Below are 12822 nucleotides of genomic sequence, written 5' to 3'. Positions count from 1 at the left end.
TACTAGCGGGGCTAATCTAAACATCTTCTATTTATCACCAAGTAAAAATATCTTCTGTAAGAAAAGAACCATATCATATTTAATGTGCACTATCTAAGCAAGCCATAGGCCTACATGCTTTTAACACAGACTGGTGGAGCAGCTTTTAATCAATCACGCACTTGTGTTTTGAGTGAACGATATTATTTTCTTTCTAGAAGTAAGTAAGATGATAGAGTAAGTTTTAGGTAATTATAATCTCTATTATCATCGTAATAATCATCGTATTCTGCGCCTCCATCATCTTTGCTATAAACATCACCATCATCATCCTCGACAAAACCCTTATTATCAACACGCGTTCAACTTGAGTAGACAAAAGGCACCAAGATAAAACTTTTCTTGCTGATCTTCTTAAGTAAGCTTAGCCTACCCACATTTTTTTTTCTCAGGATGTCTAGCAGTGGCGTATGCAGGATTTTGTCATGGGTGATGTTTTTAGAATTTTTTTAGCTTTTAAATTAAGATGTTCACATTTTTAAAGCTAAAAGTATTGAACTAATCACGAGCATACGGACTCTAACCGCTGTACATTGATGTGATACTATTGTCATTTTAATGTGAAGTGGGGAAGGGACTGTTATCTGCTGAAATTCTCTCCTGTCTACGCCATTGGTGGATATTATTTAATATCACTGTTAAAAAATAATTGAACTTAGAAGCTTATTCTAGTGTTTAAATCAATGATTAACGTACATTGTTCTCAAGACACCAAGTCGTATTTTAGGCTAACAATTACACAATCTAATAAGTTTACAAGATTAAGGTTGGTGTTTTAATATTAGCGAAACGAAAAATCGATTTGAAGTACGGTAATACAAACAGCCACCTTCTTTATATTTTTTTTATTGTTCTTTCTATCTTTAAATGTAGGTTATCAGACCTACCACATTGTAAAAATTATAGTTTGCTTTTTTATCTCATTTATTTTTAAAATTTTATCTCACCGAGAAGAGGTTTAATCGGGAATACCCGCCTATCACGTCACTGAACACGCGTGGCCTTGACCTACCCCCATGAAGTACGACGACCTAGTGGAGGAGCTGGGAGAGTTTGGTCCGTACCAGAGGCGGATCTTCTTCCTGTCATGTCTGCCAGCCATCGTGGCGGGGATCCAGACTTTAATCCCCGTCTTTATCCTGGCAGTACCAGACCACAGGTACCAACGTCACGACGTAAAACTATTTAGTACACCTGCACATAGGGCGTTGAGGCTACATATCTGTAACAATAAAGAATGGCTGTATGAGAGGCGTAGCGACTTTTCCCGGCGCCCGGGGACAAACTTTCAATTCGGCGCCCCACCCCCTCTAACTTTCAATTTACACCTAAAATTAGATTTTAATTTGTTTTTCCAACCCATTTTGGCGCCCCCTAAGGTCGGCGCCCGGGAACATATGTACCCCCCCTAGCTACGCCTCTGGGCTGTATCATTCATGGTCGTAAGAGAAAATGTGAGAAAATGTTATGGGACATCCAAACGCATTCCTTATGTTCGAGAATGTGATTTTTCAACTGGGCGTTCGCTGCATGTATTCACACGTGTGATAAAAATATATCAGTTAACTTTTAAAATATGCGCATATCTGATAATAGGGCTGGTAAGTAGGTCACCAACCAGTTCTATGGCTCATGCAGGTTTTATTGAGCCTTAGAACTGGTTGGTGACCTACTTACCAGCCCTATATCAAGAGGTAACTTGCATACGTTTCTACTTTTGAATTGAAATCTCATAAGGATACAAAGAACCTACTTTACGCAGTTAGGACTGAGAAGATTTCTGGACAGGGTTTCTTTCATACTTTTTCCTCCAGGGGGTGGGGGGGGCTTTCGAACCTTTGGGGAGATTTATCCGGGGGTGGGGGCACATATTTTTTTACATACATTTTATTTAGTTCGGGGGAGGGGCGTTGCCCCTGAAGAGATGCCTCAAAGAAACATTGTTTATGGAAAAAATAAAATAGCATAAAATAGGCCTAGGCGTTGTATATCATGAAAAAAAAGAATCATGGAAGCGCTAATGCAGTTATCATTTTAACTCTCTTATGTAAAGGAAGAAAAGTGCACGACAGTCGTCGACAGTACACGACTGGATCTACCCTTGTTATGTTAGCACAATCATTTTTTTCACTTCTCCAGATGCGCGATCCCAAGCATGGAGAACGACACCTACGCTATACAGAACGCCGCGCACCGCTTTTTGCTCAACGAAACACTGGGGATAGACGCATCTTATGGAGCCAGCAATGGGTGGGGATCTGGGGAGTGTAGGGTACATGTTGGAAGGTATTCAAGATTTTATAGAGTCTTTCCGTGGTTGATGGCTGTAGGAGTTTAATGTGTATGATTGGTAGCGTTTCTTTCGTGCATTTGAATCGGGGGGGGGGGGGCATTTGAAACCTCGGGGGGGGGGGGGCGATAGGGAACAGATACTGAACAGTAGTTGCCTGATAAAAAAGATACTCAAACTTATTTTAAAAAGGTACAATATATTTCGTCAAAATATTTTTATTCTAAACTTTAAAAAAAAAACATTTATGGAAAGAGATCTAAATTCTAAACTTGTTACTCAGGTACACTTATATCAACATGTTAATGCTCAAAACTTGTTCTTCAAGTACAGAATTGAATTCAACTCACCACTCAGCCAATACAACAGAGGAGTGTCACCGATGGGTGTATGACAAGTCTGTGTTTCATTCTACTTTTGTCACCCAGGTCAGCTTCATGTCAAGTTTACATTTTTTACTTTCTCGTATATACGAAGTATAGAGAAACTCTTGTACTTTTTCTACTTTGAATTTTTCAAAAGCCTATAACTAACTTGAGTACTATTTCAGATAGATAAATGAAATTTCACATGTAAGTAAAAGATCTGATTCTCTTCTTTCTGTCAAATTTTGAGTAATTTCCGTCGACCGGGAGTACTAATTTGCGCGATTTACGATTTCTCAAAAGACGCATGTAAATTTATAAAGTACTAATAATATTGCGCACTATTATGCACATTTTGTTTTGGCGTTCGCTTGGTGCGCAATTCTTTTTTCTACGAGATTCTATTCTATTTTTAAAAGTTTAAGTAATTAAAAATCATGTCTATATTCCGAGTCATACAAGTTAAAAAAACAAATACAAAAGTCTCATTATGTTTGTAATTTTTAGAAGCTTTTATTTAACTTGCTTCCTCTGTCTAGATCGAAACGGGAGAGCGAAATTTCGGGCACCTCTTACCGATCAATTTCTCTGAAAATCGGCACGTGGGCCAAGAGCCGATGACAATGCAATATGACATTAAATTAGACTGAATTGGATGACTGATTAATTATTTTTTACTCCTCATTTTCTGTGCATCGTGAAAACAAATTTAAACGTCGAATATTTGTTGAGATCCTAGTTATTTGGAGCTTATTTTAAATCTTAAATTACAAACCAAATGTTTAGTTCTTTTCCCAAAAATACCTTAATTAATAGTATTTGTATCGTTAATGTATTATTTGATTAGTGTATAACTGAATAGTTATACTTTTATTTTAAACGCCTGGAAATATTTCTTATGATTTCCCCAGGAAAATCTAGTGTGTAACGACAAGAGCCTAAGATCACACGCCAACATGATTTATATGGGGGGTGTTCTGGTCGGTTCAATGATACTTGGTGTTTTCTCAGACAGGTAAGGGGACGTAACTCTATTTATCCTAGATAATTTTACAGTTTCATGCATACTATATATATATATATATATATATATATATATATATATATATATATATATATATATATATATATATATATATATATGAACATGAAATATGAAATTAAAGTTCATTCATTTTGTAAGAGATTACACACTCATGCATTTTATACAAACGATGTTATTAAAGCGATTACCTCCCTGAATTGAACATCATTGGTATCATGTTTTTATATTGTTTTACTCTCTGGCGATTGTGCTAGTGTGATATAACAAAACATAATATATTTTAACCCACCACCACCCCTGTATAATGTTACAAACAATAGTCAAAGAGCAACTAAGCCTCTTGCATTTTACACATTATTCCGTAATGAGGAGCGGAAATAGAAATACGTTCTAGCGTTTGATAACCAAGTCTAATACAACAATTAGCTGACCACTACCATACCCCATATAACACAATACAATAAAATTGATACATCACAACCTCCCCTATTCGCGTTGTAAGAATACATTGCACGTCATATTATACAAAATTTGTAAATTGGCTTATAAGTGACATTTTTGTTTTGAGATTTAAAATAACGTAATATTCTTATAATCATAAACCTTTTTTTTCCTACAGATTCGGACGCAAGATATCGATTTTTCTGTCTTTATTTATCAATTCTGTCTCATCAATCGCCATAGCCTTCTCGCCCAACTTTATCTGTTTCTGTGTGCTCCGTTTTTTCACTGGGATAAGTGATATAGGACTGTATATATGTGCCTTTGTTTTAGGTACGTAGTATTAGCGAGATAAATATGTTGTACGCCTAAAATATATATTGTACACTTGAAATATATTTTGTTAATTTAGACATGTCTTATACAGTTAACATATATCCGGTGATTCTTCCGGGGGGGGGGGAGGGGGGCGGACATTTTCCGAGGGGGGGGGGGGGGTGAGCGGAAAGACGAAGAGATGCCTGGAAGAAACTCTGCATATTATTATATCTTCTACACGTGAAATATGTCAAGTGTCCTTAAGTTATATATTTTACATTTCGATATATGGGCCCTAATTTGTAAACTTTGAAAATATCTTGTACGCTTAAAATAAGCCTTGTACACTTGAGAGTGTTTTTTATACTAGGGATATCTCTTTTACAAGTAGAATATATAAGATACACTTGAATCTTTCACACTTTACATATACCTTATACCAGTGGCACAGCGAGGTCGGGTGTCACCACCCAGAGGTGAAGCGACCCTTCCTGGGGACAAAATTTCAATTTTCGATTTGCACCCCCCCCCTCAAACTTTCGATTTGCACCCCCTCAAACTTTCGATTTGCACACCCCCGCCCCCTCAAACTTTCAATTTTTCTCTATATATTTTGCTATTTTTTTGCCTTTGTGTCACCCCCCTAAATGGTGTCACCTGGTGCGGTCCGCATCCCCCGCCCCCCCCCCCCCCTCGCTACGCCACTGCCTTATACAATTCGCCTGTTATGATGAATATGCAAAATATACCTTGTACGCGTGAGAATTATAATGTCATTTGAGATTTGTTTTGTACATTTTAAATTTTTGTTGTACATTTGAAATTTTGGTTGTACATTTGAAATTTTTGTTGCACATTTTAAATTTTGGTTGTACCCTTGCAGCCATGGAGCTAGTTGGCCGACGCTACAGGGCCCAATGTGGTGTAGCCATCTCATACTTTTACTGCCTGGGTCTGTTGGTGCTGGATGCCGCGGCCTACGGCATTCGTGACTGGGTGATCCTGCAATTGGTGCTTTCCTGCTGTTCGGTGTTGCTGTTTCCTTTATGGTGGTAGGTAGTCTTGTTTTTGTACTGCTGTTTCTACTATGGCGGTGGGTAGTCTTGTTTTAGTACTGCTGTTTTCAAGTGGTTTGTTGTATGGTTTTCTTTTAATCGCAGTTTTTTCTATGGTGGTGTGTAGTCTTGTTTTGTGTTGCTGTTTCCAAGTGGTTTGTAGTATGGTATTTTTACTGCTGTTTCCTCTATGGTGGTGTTAGTCTTGTTTTTGTACTGCTGCTTCCTCCAAGGTGGTGTGTAGTCTTTTTTTTACTGCTGTTTCCAAGTGATGTGTAGTCTTGTTTTTGTACTGGTGTTTCTTCTATGTTTGTGTGTAGTCTTGTTTTTGTACTGGTATTTCTTCTATGGTGGTGTGTAGTCTTGTTTTTGTACTGGTGTTTCTTCTATGGTGGTGTGTAGTCTTGTTTTTGTACTGGTATTTCTTCTATGGTGGTGTTTAGTCTTGTTTTTGTACTGGTATTTCTTCTATGGTGGTGTGTAGTCTTGTTTTTGTACTGGTATTTCTTCTATGGTGGTGTGTAGTCTTGTTTTTGTACAGCTGTTTCTACTATGGTGGTGTTTAGTCTTGTTTTTGTACTGCTGCTTCCTCTAAGGCGGTGTGTAGTCTTTTTTTTTACTGCTGTTTCTTCTATGGTGGTGTGTAGTCTTGTTTTTACTGCTGTTTCTTCTAAGGTGGCGTGTAGTCTTGTTTTTGTACTGGTTTTTCCTTTAAGATGTTTGATAGACATGGTTTTTAAAGCTGTTTCCTCTATTTTGGTGGAAGGACTTATTTTTATTTTTAATGCTGATTTACCTAGACTTATTTTTCTCAATGCTTTCGAGTCCTAATTTGACCCGAATCCTAACATTTCTTGAATACGTGCTTTATCTATTTACCCGAAACTTAACTTTATCGGAGTCCTAACTTAACCTAATAAGGTTTTATTTGTGACATTTTGAGGCGTAAGGGTAAGGGGGTGGGCATTTGAAACGCCGGATGGGGGTGGCAATTACAGTAATGTTTAGAAAACCTATTTCCTATTTAAATTTAACATATTTCTAATAGGCTCGGAGAAAGACAGTGGTTGTTCTTGAGGGAGAGGGGAGGAATAATTCTCCCCTCTCACAGGCAAGACAGGCCTGACAGGAAAACTGGACACAATTTTAATTTACCCCTAACCCTAACTTTTGGTGAATCCTAATATTTACACATAGATCTCGAGACTAATAATTTAAAAAAAGTTTGACAGACTTCTCTCCCCTTGTAGGATGTTTCCCGAGTCGCCCCGATGGTTGATCAGCAAAGGGAGGATACCCGAGGCCCGAGTTATCCTCGAGAAAATCGCTCAGGTCAATCAGACCAAGTTACCGGAAGATATCGGAGACGTCCGGGACGTGCCGAAACAGCAGGGGCGACTACTAGACATGTGCTCGCATTCGGTGATGGTACTGAGGGCCATTGTCATCTTCATCAATTGGTAAGTCACCTGATGTCATAGGTATAAAAAATGAAGGAAAAAAAGTTACAGGAAGAAAAAAGTCACGGGGAAAAAAGTCACAGGAAATGTAAAGTTAAATGTAATGTAACCATTTTAGACTTATGTGTGTAGGTTGTATCCGTATAGTAATATTTATAACAGTATAAATATTTAGTATATTTAATATTAACTAAACATGTATCAAAAGTTTAGGTTGCTGTGTAAATTATCTTATAGTATTTTTACTTCTTATTATTATAATATCCTACAAAATAAAAACCCCACAAAATTTTACAGTTCTAAACAATTAAATCAAAATATTTCTTAGAAGATTTTCGTGTCACGTTAATCCCACCATTTTATGCCACACCTTCACATGATTGTCACGTGGATACCACCACTCCTACACCCCACATGATTGTCATGTGGATACCACCACTCCATGCCACACCATCACATGATTGTCATTTGGATACCACCACTCCATGCCACACCATCACATGATTTTCATGTGGATACCACCACTCCTACACCCCACATGATTGTCATGTCAATACAACCACTCCATGCCACACCATCACATGATTGTCATTTGGATACCACCACTCCATGCCACACCATCACATGATTTTCATGTGGATACCACCACTCCATGCCACACCATCAAATTGCTTTAAGTGGCCTTCTCCATTTCAAGCCACATCCAAAGGTAGTCTTTTTTCACGTGTCTAATATAACACTATTACTCTCCCCCCCCCATAGGGCAGTGGTCACGCTACTCTACTACGGGATCACGCTGAACGTCGGCTCCTTGGGGGGCGACATCTACCTCAACTTCGCCGTCTCCGCGGTGGTGGAGGCCCTGGGGTACGCCGCCGCCAGCTTCACATTACCCCGGTGGGGCCGCAAGCGCTTCTACTGCTTCTCCATGATTGTGGGTAGCCTCGCCTGTCTCAGTTTCGTCGTCCCGGCTTTTCTGGAGGTCAAAGGTCAGAAACCCGGACATTATAATAGCTTGTTATTATAAAGGTTTTTATACTTATTTTATTTTTCTACTTTTTAGTAATTCAAAATTTTTGAAATCGGTACTACTTTAGCCACGACTAAAAATATTTGCCTTAAAACAGTAGCTCGCGATCTCTAAAGACGAATATCTGTCTCTTATCTACGCCCATGGTTGTTCTCGTGCAACCGTCCGTGACCAACAGTTCACTAATGACAGCAAGCTGATCTATCCATAGCTAGCTCTAAATCTTGTTATCTCTCCTTACTTTCGATATCGTTTGATTACTTTTTAGCGACTAATTTATTATCTATTTAAAATTAAAAATAGATATTCGTGCATTGTCATCGAAGACAATTATATCTGGAAATCGCTGCATTAAAAGTGGGTCAAAATTGAGTTACAAGATTTGCCACAAACTAAGTAAAAGCTTGTAATAAATAAGGAAATGACATTATAAAAACAGCATTTTTAAACCTTTACTAACTTTTATCATTATTAACAATACATATTTATTATATTTAACCAATTATGTAGACATGTATCGATAATTCGATCTTCATTTAGGGTAGGGTACGTAATACTCCTTAAATAAATTACGTAGGTGAGCGACAATAAAATTTGTATTTTTCTTCCAAAGAAAAGGGGCGGTGACTCCTAACTGTTTAGTCTTGTCATGGAAATAACACATCATGTAATATTGTTGATACAATATGTAAGGCTAACCCAGTGACTAACGCATATTCTTCACTTTAAGCCTATCAACATCGTTGAAATAACGCTTTATGTCTAATATTGATGTCTAATATTGATCACACTAACCCCGTAACTAACCCCTACCACATCTGATCTAGACGAGTGGATCAGCCTTCTCCTGTCAAACATCGGCAAATTGGGGGCTGCTGGGAGCTACACAACCATCTTCGTATTCTCGGCAGAGTTATTCCCCACGTCTCTTAGAAACAGCGTCATCGGCACGAGCTCTATGATTGGCAGAGTTGGCGGGATGACCGCCCCTTACATCGCTGATTTGGTAAAAGATTGAATTTTTATACCCCTTTGAATAGCTGATTTGGTAAAATATTCATTTCCCCTTACATAGCTAATTTGGAAAAAAAAAAATAAAATTTATCTCCCTTTACATGACTGATTAAGTAAACTTTTTTTTATTGTTATCGCCCTTTTCATTACAAGATAGACCAGAATTTTAAAATTATTAGTTCCATTTCATCGGTTTCATCGCGGTTTTGGTAACAGCTATCATTAGTCCTTCCAATGCTTTTTGATAACATTTAATTTAAAAAAAAAATTCAGCGAATAATAGGCCATGCTATTAAATAAGGGTATCCCCTATCATCGTTTTTATTGTAGTGGTATTAATTTCTATCCATGAAAATCGCTGATCTGTTACTAGTTATTCCATCTTCAATGAATGAAAGTACATGTCAGAAAGAAGTATTACTGAAAGCCATAAACACAACCATAATCCATAGAGTAAATTTAATTAGATATACTGTTAAGAAAAAACCAACTCCCGGCATTCAATCCGTTTGAGTTCACTGATGTGACAAATATACTACCATAATTTTTCTATGTCTAACACAAGCCAAATAAATATAAGCTAAACATAGCCCTAGCTTTCACACTGGAAATGCCATGCCATGTTAACTTAATTTCTATCCCCACCCTAGGGCGTCCTGGTGGGCGGGTCCTTTGGCTCGAGTCTGCCCTTTATCGTGTTTGGTGCCAGCGGCCTTTTGTCTGGCGTTCTCGCCCTGACGCTGCCGGAGACGTTGAACCAGACGCTGCCGGAGACCATCCAGGAGGCGTTAGACTTTGGCAGGTAGGTGTGGCTCTGTGTCTAGACTTTGGCAGGTAGGTGTGGCATTGGGTCTAGACTTTGGCAGGTAGGTGTGGCTCTGTGTCTAGACTTTGGCAGGTAGGTGTGGCATTGGGTCTAGACTTTGGCAGGTAGGTGTGGCTCTGTGTCTAGACTTTGGCAGGTAGGTGTGGCATTGGGTCTAGACTTTGGCAGGTAGGTGTGGCTCTGTGTCTAGACTTTGGCAGGTAGGTGTGGCATTGGGTCTAGACTTTGGCGGGTAGGTGTGGCTCTGTGTCTAGACTTTGGCGGGTAGGTGTGCCTCTGTGTCTAGACTTTGGCGGGTAGGTGTGGCATTGGGTCTAGACTTTGGCAGGTAGGTGTGGCTCTGTGTCTAGACTTTGGCAGGTAGGTGTGGCATTGGGTCTAGACTTTGGCAGGTAGGTGTGGCTCTGTGTCTAGACTTTGGCAGGTAGGTGTGACATTGGGTCTAGACTTTGGCGGGTAGGTGTGACTCTGTGTCTAGACTTTGGCGGGTAGGTGTGCCTCTGTGTCTAGACTTTGGCGGGTAGGTGTGGCATTAAGTTTCTAGACTTTGGCAGGTAGGTGTGGCAGTGTGTCTAGACTTTGGTGGGTAGGTGTGGCATTAAGTTTCTAGACTTGGCAGGTAGGTGTGGCTCTGTGTCTAGACTTTGGCAGGTAGGTGTGGCATTGGGTCTAGACTTTGGCAGGTAGGTGTGGCTCTGTGTCTAGACTTTGGCAGGTAGGTGTGGCATTGGGTCTAGACTTTGGCGGGTAGGTGTGGCTCTGTGTCTAGACTTTGGCGGGTAGGTGTGCCTCTGTGTCTAGACTTTGGCGGGTAGGTGTGGCATTAAGTTTCTAGACTTTGGCAGGTAGGTGTGGCAGTGTGTCTAGACTTTGGTGGGTAGGTGTGGCATTAAGTTTCTAGACTTTGGCAGGTAGGTGTGGCTCTGTGTCTAGACTTTGGCGGGTAGGTGTGGCATTAAGTTTCTAGACTTTGGCAGAGATGTGGCTCTGTGTCTAGACTTTGGCAGAGGTGTGGCTCTGTGTCTAGACTATGGCGGGTAGGTGTGGCTCTGTGTCTAGACTATGGCGGGTAGGTGTGGCATTGTGTCTAGACTTTGGCGGTTAGGTGTGGCATTAAGTTTCTAGACTATGGCGGGTAGGTGTGGCTCTGTGTCTAGACTTTGGCGGGTAGGTGTGGCATTGTGTCTAGACTTTGGCGGGTAGGTTTGACACTGTATTTGGACATTTTTGCCTTCGGCATGCAAGTTGTACATGTGACATATTATCAGAAAATAAGTTCAAAAACCTCTTAAATTTTTAAAAAGTTAAAAAACCTCATAAAATTTAAAAAGTTCCCCCCTCCCCAACCTTCATCCCATCCCGTCCAACTTAAAATATTTATTTTTTAATACAACAATTTTTTCCCGCCAAAATTTAAGCTACGCTAATATATTGATCAGTTTTTATTATTGTTATAAAATGTAATTGAAAAAAATCTGAAATAACGGTAATTTTGAAAACTGCTTTTAAAACTACGAAACAGTGACGGTGCACTTTTCTGAACTCACCCCCCCCCCTCTTTCCACTTAGGCACTTTCATGTCACACTTCCCCAGGAGTACTATGACGTATTACTGCAAGCCATGCACTCGATTCTGTAACTTAAATCTCATGGAACTTATTTTTTTTATCTTTCAGGAAAAAAGTTGGACTTGAGATAGAAATAAAATCAGAAAAGACAGAATCGAGTCTTTTGTAACAAATAAAGATTTTTTTTAAAAATCCTGTGTTTCGCGTTTGATAAGGATTAATGCTATTGAATGACTTTTTTTATGAAACAATTCTATAACCGGCAGTCTCTCCTGCAAAATGTGTAATGTTTATATTGGGAGAGGTTTAATAAACCAAATCGACTCCAAAAATAGCTTTTTGTAGCAACTTTCCATTATTAAATTTAACTAAGGGAAACAAGCAGTGATTATTTTTCCCAAAGTCGTTTAAATTCACAAAAATTCAGTATAGTAAAAAAGTAGTTGAAGTTGTCAATAACTATTAATCTTAAAATATTTTTAAAAATATGTGTTTAAGTTGTAGTGTTATCAATTTTTAAACTATAAGTTTTATTCTAGTTAAATTTAAAAATAAAAGAGTTAGCAGTATTGAATTCTTTATTGTTAGAAAGCACCAATCGATTTTTATCGTTGTAATGGCTAACTGAATTTTGAAATTTCTAACCATAAAAACTTTCAATCCTATTTATTTATAGATCGACTATATGGCAAATTAGGAATAAAGTCAGATATTTTTTCACAAAATACACGGACATCGAGTTAAAAGAAATATTTCAAGCAAAGCTAAGACATAGACTGGGAACTCTCACTTAACTGAGAAAAAAAAAAGAAATATACCGGAAAGAAATAAATAAAGTATTAATTTTAATTTAGACAGTCTCAAGCCAAACATCACTCGATCAGCCCCCAAGTAAATTAACATTAGAACAGTCTTCTGTTTCCTGGGTTTTAAAATGCACAACCTGAATGGTAGAAAGAGATACCCACCTCAACCCCCCTCCCCAAACACACACACACACACTCCCCCCCCCCCCCCACTCAACCGGACTGGCGGACATTTCAAGGTAGCGTGCCCTCATTGCCAAGGGTCAATTTTATGTCATGGAAAATTTTGGAATGATAGATCAGTACGTGATTACAGAGACCCTTCTTCCACAGTCGTTTCTATTTCTGTCCATGGGTGGCTACAGTGTGAACTTTTGACTCCGCAGCACACTAAACTAAGCAGTGAAGAGAAACCTAGTTTGCACACCTTATTTTAATCTAGTTCTTATGCCATTTTATTTTTTCCCTTTGAATAGTATATATGCAATTGATGTTCATTGTTCATGTCTTTGATGCTATGTAAAATCTATCAAATATATTATTATTACTGATTTAAATGTTTAAA

At 38.7% G+C, this 12822-nt stretch overlaps 1 protein-coding gene across 1 annotated transcript; it reads left to right on the top strand.

Annotated features, from left to right (window-relative positions):
* Window positions 1–1055: 1055 nt before the first annotated feature.
* LOC131932750 (organic cation transporter protein-like) lies at window positions 1056–11620 on the top strand. The gene is made up of 11 exons (XM_059289664.1): window positions 1056–1198; window positions 2179–2325; window positions 2658–2757; window positions 3606–3709; window positions 4359–4513; window positions 5382–5550; window positions 6804–7013; window positions 7776–8002; window positions 8871–9049; window positions 9708–9859; window positions 11560–11620. Exons 1-11 carry the CDS (start codon window positions 1056–1058, stop codon window positions 11618–11620), a joined length of 1647 nt encoding a protein of 548 aa, XP_059145647.1.
* Window positions 11621–12822: the final 1202 nt, after the last annotated feature.

This window comes from Physella acuta, unplaced genomic scaffold (genome assembly GCF_028476545.2).
Source record: "Physella acuta isolate Inbredline_101_S28 unplaced genomic scaffold, ASM2847654v3 ptg002270l, whole genome shotgun sequence".
In the NCBI taxonomy this organism is placed as follows: Eukaryota; Metazoa; Mollusca; class Gastropoda; family Physidae; genus Physella; species Physella acuta.
The sequence above is the reverse complement of the archived record's forward strand: the minus strand, read 5'-3'. Positions and strand labels throughout refer to the sequence as shown.

Bases quoted from the DNA above. Each gene is read 5' to 3' on its own strand.
- LOC131932750 (XM_059289664.1), top strand. From the start codon at position 1,056: ATGAAGTACGACGACCTAGTGGAGGAGCTGGGAGAGTTTGGTCCGTAC. The intron at 1,199-2,178 runs GTACCAACGTCA...TCACTTCTCCAG, and splicing joins CTGGCAGTACCAGACCACAG to ATGCGCGATCCCAAGCATGG. The intron at 2,326-2,657 runs GTATTCAAGATT...TTGTTCTTCAAG, and splicing joins TGTAGGGTACATGTTGGAAG to TACAGAATTGAATTCAACTC.